The 15,457-nt window shown below is 41.5% G+C and overlaps 2 protein-coding genes across 3 annotated transcripts; one reads left to right on the forward strand and one right to left on the reverse strand.

The window, feature by feature from the left end:
• The first annotated feature begins 246 nt into the window (after positions 1–246).
• irf3 (interferon regulatory factor 3) lies at positions 247–6,307 on the forward strand. 2 transcript variants are annotated; one of them, XM_079372209.1, is made up of 11 exons: positions 247–484; positions 1,526–1,692; positions 1,889–2,075; positions 2,675–2,748; positions 2,833–2,893; positions 2,986–3,054; positions 3,158–3,403; positions 3,597–3,687; positions 4,279–4,568; positions 4,672–4,790; positions 5,211–6,307. In XM_079372209.1, exons 2-11 carry the CDS (start codon positions 1,528–1,530, stop codon positions 5,322–5,324), a joined length of 1,416 nt encoding a protein of 471 aa, XP_079228335.1. In that variant the 5' UTR covers positions 247–484; positions 1,526–1,527; the 3' UTR covers positions 5,325–6,307. The 2 variants fall into 2 exon arrangements, with proteins under 2 accessions (XP_079228335.1, XP_079228336.1); XM_079372210.1 differs by having other exon boundaries at positions 1,889–2,060.
• A 146-nt stretch (positions 6,308–6,453) lies between these two features.
• LOC306842123 (chaperone Ric-8A) lies at positions 6,454–12,513 on the reverse strand. The gene is made up of 14 exons (XM_079372206.1): positions 12,196–12,513; positions 11,700–11,794; positions 11,561–11,608; positions 10,229–10,246; positions 10,033–10,122; positions 9,334–9,938; positions 8,888–9,023; positions 8,509–8,709; positions 8,257–8,351; positions 7,692–7,842; positions 7,481–7,576; positions 7,227–7,371; positions 6,798–7,077; positions 6,454–6,605 (listed from the first exon to the last, which is right to left on the reverse strand). Exons 2-14 carry the CDS (start codon positions 11,787–11,789, stop codon positions 6,470–6,472), a joined length of 2,091 nt encoding a protein of 696 aa, XP_079228332.1. The 5' UTR covers positions 11,790–11,794; positions 12,196–12,513; the 3' UTR covers positions 6,454–6,469.
• Between the last annotated feature and the right edge of the window lie 2,944 nt (positions 12,514–15,457).

Here is a 15,457-nt window from a genome sequence, read left to right on the forward strand (position 1 = left end):
ACACAATGTTCTGTATTCATTTGTGATTGTAATTTAATGTGCTTTTTAGATTTAGATTTTTTAAAAGTTGTAACCTAGCCTTTATTATCTTAAACATTTTTGTTTTGTTAATTTGGGTGTTTTTGTACAAGTTTAATTGAGGGATCTCACGCACACATTTAGGTGCGTGCGTGCGTGTGCGTGTGTGTGTGTGTGTGTGTGAGACCCCACCTAGCGGGCCCTGCCGGTGTTAAATGAGCGCTGACGTCACATCTGGAAAACGAAACTGAGACTCGGAGTTTCCCAAGAAAACCTCACACGGTCTAACAGCAGCGGGACTGTGTCGGTATTTAAAGAATTTGCAGCTGGGAGAGAGAGACAGCTTGTCACAGAGCTACTGTTACTATAATGTACATTTGACTACAGTACCGCGTCATATGTTTAACCGTGGACTGTAAGTGAACCCAACACAAGCTGCTGCACCGGGTGTGAACTCGCCAAACAAGTAAGAGATGATTATTTCTTGTAATATTTTTGTTGTAGACACAGTATGAGTTGTCGTCGCTGTAGCCAAGCTAGCTACTTTGCAACTTTGAACCCGTCAACAGTGTTGTTGTGCCTAAAAAAGTGACGTAAGCTACTCGTTTTCTCCCCCAATTGTTGTTGTTCCTCTGTGACATGACAGCGACTACTCCTGTTTATTACTAGCTCATTAGAGACAGTGCGACAGTGACCTTCACCTTCCTGAACATTGCCAATAAATCAATGTTGTGAATCAGAGGAGATTTAAGACGTGTCCCTGGACCACACCACTGGCCCATATGCTTACCTTATATTTCAGACCAATTCTGTTTTGTTTTTTTGCAACCTTAAACTTATAATTAATAACATTTTGCACAGACAACGAGTCAGCTAGAGTTCTTAAAAGGGTCATTTTGATATTTAGCGCTGCAGATGGTGCATCCTATTTGCCTGCTTCCTCTTTCTTGCAATTTAGAAATTGAACCATAGCAAAGAAAGAGTAAGCTGTCATATAAGATTTATGGATGTGTTACGATCTCTCTATTTAGACATCTTCATTAAACTGTCATTGAAGCATTAAAATCTTGAGGTGTTTATAATGCTATATAACAGGTCTAGTTGTAAAATAAGTCAACAGTGCTTCTTATTAGAGACCTGGAAATTCTGATATATACTCACACTAATACAAAGGACACTGGCTCAGTTACTTATTTGAATAATTTGTCTCTATCATGGTGTTGACCTACTCCTTAACCTTCTTTAACTTTTCTTTTTTTGTGTCTGGTTTTGTGTGTTTGTGTGATTTTTGAACTTGTACATTTATTACAAGTTACGTACTCTGCGCACAAAGAGCTAGGCTAACATACTGATAGTTTCATTTGGGAATGGAAATGAATTTTACATTATTCAGATATTAATAAGCTTAGGGTTAATGATTTAAAGAAACCAACGGTTTGTTTTCAATGTGGTCAGTGCAATGACTCTGATTAGGTTGGACGTTTTGGTTTTATTTTTGCACCCGCAGGAATGGCTCACTCTAAACCTCTGCTCATCCCGTGGCTGCGGGGAAAGATTAACAGCGAACAGTATCCTGGTGTCCAATGGACGAACTCGAATCGCACAGAGTTCTCTATCCCCTGGAAACATGCGTTAAGACAGGACTCATCCAACACTGACACTCTCATTTTTAAGGTCATTATGGAGCACATGCCTTATCTACAAAACAATACAAATAAATGTATGTGGCTGTATAGAAGTAAGGAAACATACCGAATATATCTACTTGACAAAATGTATCTCTTGTATGCTGTGTGTTTTGCATATTCAAGATACTTTAAAGAATCCATTTGTCTGTTCTGTTTTTCTTTGACCTGTTTCCTCTCTGCAGGCCTGGGCAGAGGTGAGTGGGAACGGCCAGGCACAGGGAGAGGCCTCAGTGTGGAAGAGGAACTTCCGCAGCGCCCTCCGAGCCAAAGGCTTCAAACTGGTGTCTGACAACAAAAACGACGCAGCGCACCCACACAAAGTTTTTCGCTGGCCGGAGGAGTCTGCATCCGGAGGTAACGATCGACAAGGTGTGCCATACGCAATCCACATCTGGTCCTTTTTCTCTAGTAAAAGACAGGAAAGTTAATAAAAGTATGTTTTCCTGTCATCGTGTGTGCTGTCCTCTGGCACCTGGCATGAAAAATGGCACCAACAAAATTCAGATTGCTTCCTCACAAATCCAAACATGCTACATTTGTCTTGCACTTTCACCTGTGCAAATTGATTTAGCTTGTTTGTGTTGATTATAGTTTCAGGCATTGGGAGCTATTTTCTGTTATTCATGTTATTATGCTGTTAAGGGGATGTAAATTAAAGAAATAATACAGTAAAACAGTAAAGGCACCTTGAGTCTACTGCAGGCTTTGTTCATATGGGTTTGGTTTTACAATGGGAATGCGACATATTGTACATATCTGATCACTTCCTCAGCTCAAGATCACATTACTCTATTCTTTAACTCAATGGTTTGCTAACTGTTTGTCAAGCTAAAATGCTAATGGAGAACTTGATTGTTTATACCATTTGTAAAGGGGTTTATCAGAGTAAAGATGTGTTTCCTAAGACAAAATAAATGACCAAAAGATGGGAAGCAGCAGATAGTGACTCTTTGTTTTCTCTCTCACAGCTACCTCCTCTGCTGGATCCCAGGATCAAGATGACCCTGATTTGTTTGAGAATTGTCGCGTTCCTATACAGGAAGTAAGCCACTTCCCAGAAACATGCATGTAAATGAGTTTAATCTTCTGTATAAACTTATTGAAGTATGTATCTTTTATATTTTAGAGCCAGGTTGTCCCGTGTCTTGATGACTTTCTCTTCCATCAAGCAGAAACAGGACTTTCTGGTAAAATTGCATGCCTCTTTTTCAATTTGTCACATCGTAAATTTGATATCCAGGAATTTAGAATCACTTCATGTAAATCTAAAATTTACCAGCAGAATCCACTGTGCACCACGATATTCTCCAAGAGTGTCTACAGGGACTAAACATTGGCCCTGAAACAGGTATGCTCACCAGCCCCGCTTCATCATTTCTCCTCTTTGCTGCAGTATGAGCACAAAACAAGAAGCTACTTTCCCACTAACACTTCTCCCAACTTTTCCACAGAGGGCATCACAGGCTTCAAGTCTCCTCCCGAGCAACAGCAGCTTCAGAGCCAGGCTCTGATTGGTGCACAGGCGTTTCCTGGGCAACAGCAGTACCCAGTAACGTTTGAGGGTGCAGCCAAGGAAACTGGGTTGCCTGAGCAACCAGTATATCCAATGGAGGGAGCTGTGGGCGGTGCCAGTGACAGGGAGCTTGTGGAGCAGTTCCTGCAGACTGTGACCCAGACCAGTGATGGAAACAGTATTAGTAGGTTGATGGATGAAACTGACAAAAAATGTATAAAAATATCACAGAAACTCAACAATTGTATTTAATTATTTTTATTGAATGTAATGAAAGGGCCATCAATCCTTCATAGTATAAATAATAGCTTGTTCTTAAAAAGGAATACTGTTTAAAGAACTTTTTTTAACATGCCTTTCCTTTTTTTAACCTCTAGAGACTCATTTCAAGATATTAGTCTACTACAGAGGGGTAAAGGTGTCTGAGCAGATTGTTGAGAATGAAGCTGGATTTCGCCTAGTCTACAGGTAACATCCAAACAGAGCTCTAATACAGGAGAACGTGTCTGACAAATGTTCATTATTCTTAAGTTGGCTTGAAATAAATACATTATGATAAATATATGTATTTATAATATATAAATAAGATATTGCTGGAAATAAATCCATTTACTTTCACTTGTGTTTGTGTAGCTAAGCTTTGTGCTCAGCTAAGCTAGCCACATTCTGGTCTAACTACATACATATATATAATACAAATATGACAGGGAGGTGAAACATTTGATTGTTTATTACAAAGAACGCTTTTTGTATCAGTATGCTTATTTTGTAGTGAGTCAGAATCTGATCAGCTTAGTTTAGCATTAAGACTGGAAACGTGGGAAATAAACATGATAAAGCTAAAACCACAAACAGCTACCTCAAGGCTCACTAACGTGTCTTTTGCTTTTTTAAGTCTTTCTATATAGCTTAGCTTTTTGCTAAGCTAAGCTAACCATCTCCTGACTAGTGCAGGGACATAGTTTACTAACTGCACAAATGTAAGACTTTTGTATTTTTTTCCCCCTGAAGTGAAATCATTACCCTTAAAATCTCTTGTATGCAATGTCAACACATCAGGCCTGAACTCATGGGGACAGTTTTTGATCCAGAGTCAGGCCTTTCTCTGGTCTCTCTGCCAAGTCCTGGGGCCATGTTGGATCAAACTCAAGCCAAACTGACCAATCGCATCCTGGACAAACTGGGGGATGGTTTGGACGTGGGGGTGTCAGGTCAGGTGGTCTACAGCCAGCGACGGGGTGAAATCAAAGCTTTTTGGAGCCTCTCCAAATACAACAAAAGCAGACAGAGCCAGGAGATTTCCAAAATGCATCCAGAACCGCTGTTTCAGTTCAAAGACTTTTTGCGAGGTGGGATAAAGGACAAATTATGTAGAGTGTTTTTGCTTACCTTAGCAAATGCGTGCTGTTGGCTTGTCTGCTCAGTGTGGTGATTGATGTCCTTTCCCTGCAGGAATATTGGACTTCATTGATGGAAGAGAGTCCCCTACCTGCTCTCTCTTCTTCTGCCTTGGGGAGAAGTGGCCTGACCCAGACGACAGACCTTGGGGGAAGAAACTCATCACAGTAGAGGTGAGAAACCCTTTAATTATTTAAGTGCTCTGACAGTGCTGTGCTCCCGAAGACCGATAAGCAGTATTTCACTTTGGCAGTTTTTTCCTTCTGCTGCACATACCTCGACCAAATGTCATGAATTATCAAACACCCAAAATTGCTCACTCAAGGTAGGTTTTGTCAGCTGCACATTTCAAGGGGCTCAGTATTGACAAATTTCACAGAGGGAAGAAAGCCCAACTACCTGCAGTGGAAGCTGATCCTTGTAGTGTTCAAGATTTTAGAACAGTGATTCATGCTTACATGAAAAGTTGCAGAAGCAGTCTTATATGTTTCATAGCTCCTGCTGTTTTGAATTGTATGGTTGCTGTTAATCTCCGATTTGCTGTCCTACTTTTGTCCTTTCATTTCACTTCTTTCTGCCTTTTTTACTCTAAGGTGGTCCTGACCTCCATCGAGTTATTAAAGAACATGGCTGTTGAAGGAGGCGCCTCCTCCTTGAAGTCTGTGGATCTGCAGGTGTCACTAGAAGAGATGATGGAGCTGTACTGACACACTGCTGCACAGAAATAAGTCACTGTTTACACATTTTGTATTCTAATTATAAACCTAATCCATCTGCCTATACATAGGGTATGAAAATAAAATAAATAAAAACAGGGACCAATCTGAGTGGGTTAAGAGGATGAGTCTGTCCTCAGAGACATTATTGGTGATAAGAAAACATGCTGCTTACGGCTGCAATGACAAGCCGCTGAATAGAAGAGCTCTGTCACTCAACTCAAGAGATAAACTGTACCTCTCTTCACTCAGTCTTTCTGGACCACTTGCAAAAAGTGTGTTCCAAAATGAGCACTCTTGTTTTTTGTTTTTTTTTGTAGAGAGAGCACAGCAGTTATTTTTTCCCTTCAAACTGCAGCGAAATGTCACTCAAAGGCTGTCAGTCCTCCTGTCCATCATCTGTGTACAGTCATCACACTAGTGTGTACAAATTTAAGGGGCCTCTTTTTGTTTATATTTATATTTACCGGATCAAAAAGAAAACATTATGCTTCTCAAAACAATGCCCACATCTTAAATGGAGATTTATTTTCTGTCATTATAACTAAAGCCTTCACAATTAGAAGAAGAAAAAAAACACATGAAATTAAGTGTTAAACAAAAATCAGAGCATCCGATCAGATCTGACCTGAGCTTTTACAGCAATATGAAAACAAATCAGCCGAGCACAATGTGAGGCATTTTTAAAACAAAACTCTCATTTGCCTTGCAGATGTTTATTTCAGGTTGTTTACGGTGTTAGTTTACATTGAACCATTGACGTAATCTGTACAAATTGAGCTCTGAAACAGCAGAGAGGAGACGTCAACATACATGTATTGTGAGTACAAACAATACAATTTAAACATGATTAAAATATTGGATGGTATTAAGTTTAAAACATTTTTTTTGACCTACTCTTATTTTCATGGTGTGATTGCTCTGCTGATGTTTGTTTCTAGTGTGAATCCAAATCAATAAAAAGTCACTTTTTTTATAACCTTTCTTGAGTTCTTTATATTTCAAGTCGGCTGGCTGTATCTGAGCGAGTTCAGCGTCACTTTGATGTCCTGTTTAAACAAATGTGAATATTCGTATGCATGGGCAAGCTTGCACATTAACAAAGAAGGTCTATTAGATGATTTTTTTTCCATGTCTCAGTTCTTCTCTCCTTCCTCTCCGTCATTCTCTGACCCGGACTCCCCGCCTTCAGTGAGGGAGTTCTCCCTGAGCCCCGACATTGGGACGAGCCTCCCCTCTGAATTCACTCCCATTGGCTGAATGATCTTTTCTCTGCAGGGGACAAAAAAGAACACATGAACAATTTATTCAGCAATATTTACGATGCTCTTACTGTTAATATATCTGATTATCTCCTACACTGGACAATTAGTGAGGACAGTGTTTTTTTTTATTTGCTCTACCACCTACAAATAAAAAAGATTTCTGATCACGTCACCTGATACCAGAAGTGTGATCACTAACCTGGACAGCTTGTTGAAGAGCATAATCAGCCTCTTGGCCTCCTCCTCTTTCTCCTCCTCCGTCATGCCCTCCATGGGGTCCGGCTGCTCTGCCTCCACTCGCCCCGTCACCGGGTTGACGCGATCTTTGACCTGCCGGTACTCCTCTGTGTCCGAGTCCGAGTCGCTCGAGTACTGGGTGTCAGAGCTTAGGGTCCTGGATGTCTGGCCGCCCAGCAAACCCCTGGTGGCCAGCAGGCCTGCTGCATTACCGTATCCTGTATACTTGACAAAACGTCTCACTGGAGGAAGAATTGAGGGGGGAGGTGGTCGGAGACAAAGCTTGTAAACAACAATGCAAGATGATCATTTAGCTTTATAGAATTGTATTTCTATGACTGAATTTAATTCATCCCTGTCAATTCCATGAAGTGATCATGTCCAGTCTTACCATTTTCCTTGCAGAGGACAAAGATGAGATCAGCCGCACAGTGTTTGAGGTCTGTGTCCAGATGAGTCATGAGACGGATCAGACGATTCTTCACTGTGGAGCCCTCCTCCGGCCGGTGTGACACGTCTCTCAGAGGTGGCAGGATCTAAACAATGATGCAACAATTATCAATTCAGTGATTTAAATAGAGGATAAAAACCAATTGGTAAGATTTAACATGAGCTTTGTCAGAGCTGTAGCCTACTATTTATTACATGTTTCCTGACGTAATGGCGGGTTTCTCTGTGGGCCCTGCAGCTCTCTGTCAGCAGGTTAAGGACTGGAGTCAGTTTCTCCTTGATCTTGTCACCCTGAAAAAAAAGACTCCCTCGGGTTATTTCAGCTAAAAGAAATGATCTGTTTTATTTTTTAATGGAATATTTGTCATTGAGCTTTTCTCTGCACATTAGTACATTCTCCCCTCACCGACTCAAGGCGCCTCTCCATGAACAGCAGGAGGATGTGGACACAGTCCATGTTGACGCCCTGGTTCTTCTGGGAGTCTCCCTGCAGAGGAGCCACCAGCAGCACATCGAGACACTGCAGAGGCAGCGCTGACAGCAGGTTGACTGTGTGACTGAGACATGATGACAGAACAGAGAGGAGTGTTTAAAAAAAAAAAAAAAGCACAGAGGAGAAGAATGGGATTCGGTTTGGCATGGAATGGATTATTGTAAACTCATCCGCCACAAACATACAATATGTGCTATAATAACAATGTGACAGCAATTAAAAGTTCATTACATAAAAGGGAGAGTAAGTAACCAACACATAATAATTCCAACATATTTTAGATGTGGATTAATACTGACTCTAACTGCTTTTAATTTGATTGGATTAAATCTTAATTATATGTACTTTTAAAGGAATATTGTTAAATTTTGTGTCATTTATAATAATCAATGGAGTATGTCTATCATGCTTGTTCACACCTGTACTCCCCATTCAGCTCATCAGAACGTATGATGGTGAGTGTGAGGTTCATGCTCACCCCTGCAGTTCGTCTGTGTCATTTGAAAGCGCGCACTTCCTCATCAGGCAGAGACGCAGGATCGCCACCAGGTGTCGGTAAAGAGCTGCATCTTCCTGAAGGAGAAGAGGTACAGCTCAGCTCATTTTTTTCCACTGCAGACTAAACTTGGCTCATATGATCACATTTTGGAAATAAAGAGAAATCTGTATTTTTCTTTTTGTATCTCCTCAAACATCCCACCTGAATGCTATCAGTTTTTTTCTGACTGACCTCATTTGGCTCCTGCCTGTGTGTGCTGTAGGTGATGTTGAAGAGAATTTTTAGGATCTCTATGATATGCTGAGAGGCTTCCAGGGAGATGGGTGCTGCTGCTGCTGCAGCTGCTGGGTCCGACACACTCTCACACTGGTCCTTCCACTGAACCTCCAGGCTGCTCTCCAGGGCTGCAGTGAGGATGGACACACCGCCCTCCTGTTAGAGCAACAGAACAATTGTAAGAGCAGGAATGAAACCACAAAATCAAGTGTGCAGCAAGAATCTTGGTCAATAATTATTTTCAAGATCAAGATCATCATATATGACCTATCATTGTCATGAATTAACTACATATTCAACATAGTATGTTTAGGGTAAGTGAGCGTGATGTAACCTGTTGAAGCTGAGTCCTGAGCTCTGGTCGAAGTGCCGTCATGAGAAACATGAGGCGTAGTTCATAAAACTGACCACTGGAGGGAGATGAGGAGCTCGTACTGGAAGACAGACGCTCTGTGAGGCCGCACATGAGCCTGATGAAGGAAAACATTTGGTTATCTGTGTGGAACTGTCTGTCTTTGCCTTCAGCAACAGTCTGTTAACAGACAGGTGGCTGTTGCTTTAAATCAAAGCTGGTTGTTAAATTTAAACAGCTCTCAGATTCAAATGATAAACACCAAAAATGAATAGGTGGAATGTGACTGCTTCTCTAACTTTTTCTGATTCGTTTACACAATCTGTCATTTGGCTTATCTTAGATCCTACATATCCTACAGACTAATTCATGTCTACATGTGATTGTTATACTTTGTTGTATGTCCATGTTTCTGTTAGTTGTCCCACCTGAGAGCGCTGAACCGCTCCTGTGCCCAGGTACTGTTATACACCACATTACACAACACCTTCATGGCCTCCTTTCTCTGCAAATCCTCTCCCAACTGCCCATCCTCCTCTTCCTCCCCATCCATCTTGCTCTCCCTGCGGTCCCTCCTCCCACGCTCCAGCTCCTTGTGGTGATCTCCGGCTCGGTGCATTTCGTTGATGCTGGGCCTGTGGCTCCCGCACCAGCTGATGCTGTCCAGGTCACCGCTGTTGGCGACGCTTACGTCACTCTTGGCGTCCTCATCGAAGGCCGAGCACTCTCTGTTTTGATCACCGGCTTCTACGTTGTCTTCGTCCTCTACAGAGCGACTCTGCAGCACTCTGTCCTCAGAGAGGGAAGCGATGATGTTGTCATAGAAGTCAGAGTCAGGGTCCCCGCCTTCATCACAGGCATCACATGTAGTCAGGCCGGCTATTCTGGCCAGAGTGATGAGAGCGCAGTCGGTGACCAGGGGGCTGAGGACCTTCTTGTCTCTGGAGAGGATCCTCAGGGAGCGCAGACATGATCTCAACAGGCAACATTTAACTCCTGTTCTGATGAACCTCACAAGGACAACAGCTAAATTCTGAGGGCAGAGACAGACGTGTTTTTGTAAGGTTTTATGATATTCCTTTTCAAAATCAACCTCTGGGCAAGCAGCGCATGATAGTGTCAGGTACCTGTCTGAGGATGAGGTCTCGATTCTCCTGGTCATACTCGTCACAGTCCGAGTCAGAATCAGTGTACTCCCTCACTTTGTTCTGCCTGAACTGGAACAGAAGAGAGAAGAAACAAAGTCAAAGTTTTGCCTTAGACTGCCGTTTCTGTTTAAGTTTTGAGCCTCTCTCAAAATATGCAAATTTTTACGCACTGTACCTCTTCAAGTTTTCTTTTCTGTCGGAGGTGGAAGGTCGGATTTCGTTGAACAGCGCAGCAGAAGAGAGAAAACAAATATTTGTACATAAGTGTCTTATCTAGCTTGTAGAAATTCTGCAGGCATAAAGTTTTGACCTCGCTGCTACGGTTGACCTCATGTCTCTGAATCAGAGCACGAAAAGAAACGGGACAGAATAAGAATTCATTTCAAGTTATAAGAAGGGTTTTTACATTCTGATGAAAATGAAAGGCTATTCTAAAAGAAATAAAATGTAACTGTGTAAGCAAATACAACTTTAAAGTTAAACTGTAACTTTCATCAGGTTAGCAGGCAGGCAGGCATGAAGGGAGAAATACCTTTCATTGAAATGAGCCACATTTTGCCTCATTTCATCAGATATGACATCTGCATTGAGACAGGAAATGCTAGGAGAAGAGGGTGGGGGATGACCTTGACCTGCAGCCAAATGTCTGATGTGTCCTTGGACACCATTTTATTGCTGGAACATGAATGTGTATGAACGGATTAGTTAATACTGATGGACTCATTACATAACAGCCTCTGCCATCAGCGAATGAACGGGTAGGTGTGACCTGCGGTGTAAAAGCATGTTCAGTAGTCAAAAGACGAGAAAAGCGCCATAGAAGCTCAAGTCCATCTACTATGTATACGCAGCAAAGAGCCAAGGCCGGATTCAACCCCAGGGGTTACTATGGCGAAGACCACAGCCTCTGCACGTCAGATGCTTGACATAACCACTGGTGCTCCAAAAATGAGCTTTACAAGGGTCACTATTAGAATTTAAATTAGATTTAACTTTTCTTGTCACTAATTGAAGCTATAATGAAATCAGTATGGCTTCTATCTTGTGTTGAATTACTCTAAGATTGTGTTTTAGTAGTCCTTCAGACTGCCTGTAAGTTATTTTTGTGGTTTTTTTTATGTTTTGCTTTTTGAACTGCGTTTTAGAATAAAAACAGAAGTTTAGACGACTATTTACTTACTACTGACTTTCTACTTGGGCCAGTTTTTTATACTGTCTGCTTCAGGATTTGTTTGAAGATGGCCAGAGAGTTACTGTAGAATGACTGCAAACAACAGAGCTCTAAGTCTTGTAGAGATTACCACAGTGTGTGTTGCAATGTGCCAATCACTTTGTCTGTTCCCAATCTGCCAGCGCATGCAGGGAGAGAGGATCAGGGACAACTTGCACAGCAGAAATACTAATCACTGACAAGACTGTAAGCAGGGCTGAGGAGGGATGGAGGAGAGGGTTAACAGCGTATAGTTCACTTTCTCTACATGAATGAGCGCAGCATCAACCGACTTACTTTTCTTCGCTCCCTCTCCTCTGCATCAAAGAAGAAACACTGTGCGTACTGCAGGAGAGAGAGGGACACAAAGTGAAGGGCTGAAACTGTCATAGAAGCAGCCTGACCCCAGTGTGTGCAGGCTTCTACATTGTGTTACCTCTTTGTTGAACTCCTGCAGCTGGGACTGAACACCATTCTCATCCCCCTGCTTGATGCAGCGGATAATCCCCTCAAGGTCCACCACCATGTTTACTGCAATTACACACACACACACACACACACACACACACACACACACACACACACACACACACACACACACACACACACAATATGGAGCCATAACAAAATTAAAGTTACACAACAACAATGGGGATGGAGGTGACAGTAAATAGGCATCATTACATATCAAATTATATATATTTATATATAATGTCACATTAGAATGAGAGACTTTCAATAAAAAACAAATGTTGCTTCTTTTTTCTGACGTTATTCACATCAGTGATAAATGCTTCCTTACACTTTGTGCATGATTATCAACGAGAACATTTTATACATTTTACACAGAATATACAAAAACACACACATAACAAAACACTCACATTTAAAAGACTACAGACAGATCACTGCATGTATTTGTCCACACTTACCTTGTGCTGTGATTTTATCAGCCAGATGATATATGTTAAATCTAAATCCCTTTAGATCTCCCACACCAGAGCTCCTTAGATGAGCCTGTCTGCCAGTGTTTCCAGTCCAAGACTGCACAGTGTACTATGTTCTTCTCTTACATGTGATGAATTCACTTGCTGTCCAGCTACCTTCATACGCTCAGCATTTCTATCTTTTGCTCTCTCTCTCTCTCTGTGTCTCTCTCTCTGTTTAATCCTAGAGAGGTGCAGGACTCACAGAGTGGTTATGGTTATAATCCACTAATGGACTCCAAGCTTATATCTCTGCTGACCCTTTAACCTACAGGTTTTCTAGACTTGTGAGGCACATCTCTCTCTCTGTCTCTCTCTCTCTCCCCCATTTCAAACCAACACACTCTCACACTTAAAATCTCTTAATAGCTGGAGAATCACCAGCGACGCACACACCATTAACATTTGAGTTTTTATCACGCGTCTCAGACTGTTGCATAACCACAGCAGGGCTTTAAAAGGAAAAAGTAGACTCAAAAACCTCAGCAGAAAAAAAAAAAAAAAAACGTCTGCAGATACACCTTAAATAGTGTCACTTTTGTCCCCACCAGCTTATATTTTAGACCTTCAGGTGTCAATCTGTATTATAATGATGTTAATAGTACTCCCACAAGATGGAGATATTTCATTGCTGAGTATATCCGATTAAAAGTCTCTCGAGGTTTTGTCTTGCACAACAACTACACATCAAAAAGGTTCCATTGAAAGTCAATACAGAAGTTCCAAACTCCTGTTTGTTTTTGTTTAATGTTTTGATCTGATTTTATTCGACTAACTCAGATGTTTTTGTTTCAAATTCAGTTCACCTAATTCACACTGTCTTACATGCTACTGTGAAAATAAGGTCAGAGTCTAAACACTTTTCACAAAGTGTCTTGAGTACCCTTGAAGATGTAATGTGTGAGAAGATGAAGTGCGAGTGAACGGCAGTCTTTCCTGGCAGGATGCTAACTCTTGTGCCCAGTGGGCAGAGGAAACACAGCCGTGTTGGAGTTGCCTGCTGGTGGTCGGAGGCTTACAACAACAGGATGCACGCTACGTCAGAGATAGTGGGAGAGAAGTCTTCTCATGGAAGTGAACCAGTATTCCTCCAAGATAAATTAAGCCACTTGAGATGGAGGATATCAACAAGTCAAAGCCACAACAGACAAACGACCCACAGTGACCTTTAATAGTGGAAGAAAACAAGTGCTGTCCTTGACGTGTTAAATCCAGGACAAACTGCTTTAATCATCCTGACACACACTGACATCATAACTGTTGTAATATCTGGGACACGCTATAAAATATATAGCCTAAACTCTACTCATCTAAAGAAAACTGAACTTTCTCTGTGTCTGCTTCCCTCATTATAATGTATAGGTGGCAAAATATGTTTTAATTTTTTTGTCTATCATCATTTGATAAAATAAGAGAAAGGTACAATAGATCTGTAGACTTTCATATAATTTTAGACATGGCACACAAAGTTGACTGCACCACTCATGATGGGGATTTTAATGTTGACAAAAAGGAAAATCATAAAGGTTTTGAGATGACAAAAGGAATACATGTAAAAGAGAATTGATTTTTATGTTTTGGGGGGGTGGGTGTGTAAAATAATAAACCTGCCCTTGAGCAGGTGTATATTTAAAAGGAGAGCTGAACGATGATAGGCTGAAAACGAGGGAGGAACACTGCTCCATTGGTTAGATGAGGTCCGGTGACAGAACAGCTGATTAACCCACGGAAGGCCCACACTGACGGCTCAAAAATGACTGCGGAAATGAGATAGCGTTAAAAGTGTGACTGAGAAACCTAATTGTGGATCACTTAAAGTCTTCCTTACTGAACTTTCGCTAAGCTTCATTTATGAGAAATGGGGACCAAGGTGCCTTTAGGTGGAAAACAGATAACATCATCAATCTACCTCATCACATAACATCTTATTTTGGAATACAAGCTCACTTTCTAAAGAAATGCTGCTTGCACAAGTGAAGTGTGGAAATTTAAGCCTGTGACGTGCACACACATGCACAGACACACAAAAACATACACACACACACACACACACACACACACACACACACAGTATACAAATGCATCAACAACGCACCTTGCATTACATGGCACAGAGCTCACAGTCCAATGGGAGAATTTAACAGAAGAGGCCTGTGAGCGCAAGAAACTGCGCTACACAGAACCGGCAGCAGTATGGATCAACAATATGGATGGAAAGCAAAAGTCTATCCAGCTGAAGTAGGATGCAGAGGTTTTGTGGCATCTTCCACCATCAGAGCAACATCATAACCCACTCACTAATCCCCCCTCCCCATTGTCCACTATCTGAACTGCTGAGCGGGCTTTTCCAAGCCAGCAGTATCAGCCATCAACAAATAACAAGGAAGCGAACCGTCACCGACCACAGACAGCCCATCTAACTGCTGAGCTGGCATCTTTTAAGCCGGCAGTATCAGCCCTCAACAACCACAAGTGGGCCTACCAATGACACTTACTATGAGCAATAACCTGCAATAAAAACTGAGAACAGTTATATCACTACAACAAAATGTTGATCTGCTTACAACTAAAAAAGTGAGAGCATGTTTAAATGCTTACGTGCTTAAAAAGGCTTAAAAGGTAGAACACAGAGCAATATAGAGTTCTCTTTATCAACTTAAACCTCATCTCCACATAGAGAACACCTTCAAACATGTTTCACAACATCCCTGTAATACCGCAAAGAAGTATAGCCCGTTATCCTGCTAATTGTCGTCTCAGTTTCTTGTATCATATAAACATTATGGTAGTAAAACGACAAAAAAAGGTGAAAAAACGTGTACACAGTTTACTATCACTGAAGAAGAGCAGTAGATCCTCCGGCCTGAGGACCTGGAACTAGGCAAAGCCAAAATGTTCTTTACCTACAAAGCCTGAGCATCCATTTCTTATTAAAATAAGTGAGAATGATTTGCTTTATATTGCCTAATCCATTTTAATATTTTTTTTTCCCAAGTTTGCGTTCTTGTGTAGAGGTACAGGTAACGTCTTACTAAGAGACTGCCTTCTTTAATTCAACACGTAATCTTTACTGTCATGCAGGTTGTAATATTTCAAGAGGAAATTACTCATCAGACAGTTGATGCAATTGACTGTTATGTTCGTGTGAAAACACAGAATTGCAGTCTCATTCAACGGCTTGCGTTCTCCAGTGCACGCGCGCCTGTCG

The sequence above is a fragment of the Symphodus melops genome (assembly GCF_947650265.1).
Source record: "Symphodus melops genome assembly, chromosome: 21".
Lineage (NCBI taxonomy): Eukaryota > Metazoa > Chordata > Actinopteri > Labriformes > Labridae > Symphodus > Symphodus melops.

What these genes read in the sequence shown, in the direction of transcription:
- irf3 (XM_079372209.1), top strand. Translation starts at nt 1,528, where the DNA reads ATGGCTCACTCTAAACCTCTGCTCATCCCGTGGCTGCGGGGAAAGATT. An exon ending in CTGACACTCTCATTTTTAAG is followed by an intron (nt 1,693 to 1,888) that starts GTCATTATGGAG and finishes TCCTCTCTGCAG; the next exon opens with GCCTGGGCAGAGGTGAGTGG. An exon ending in AAACATTGGCCCTGAAACAG is followed by an intron (nt 3,055 to 3,157) that starts GTATGCTCACCA and finishes ACTTTTCCACAG; the next exon opens with AGGGCATCACAGGCTTCAAG.
- LOC306842123 (XM_079372206.1), bottom strand. Translation starts at nt 11,789, where the DNA reads ATGGTGGTGGACCTTGAGGGGATTATCCGCTGCATCAAGCAGGGGGAT. An exon ending in GAGACCTCATCCTCAGACAG is followed by an intron (nt 9,939 to 10,032) that starts GTACCTGACACT and finishes CTCTGCCCTCAG; the next exon opens with AATTTAGCTGTTGTCCTTGT. An exon ending in TGGAGAGGCGCCTTGAGTCG is followed by an intron (nt 7,577 to 7,691) that starts GTGAGGGGAGAA and finishes CTTTTTTTTCAG; the next exon opens with GGTGACAAGATCAAGGAGAA.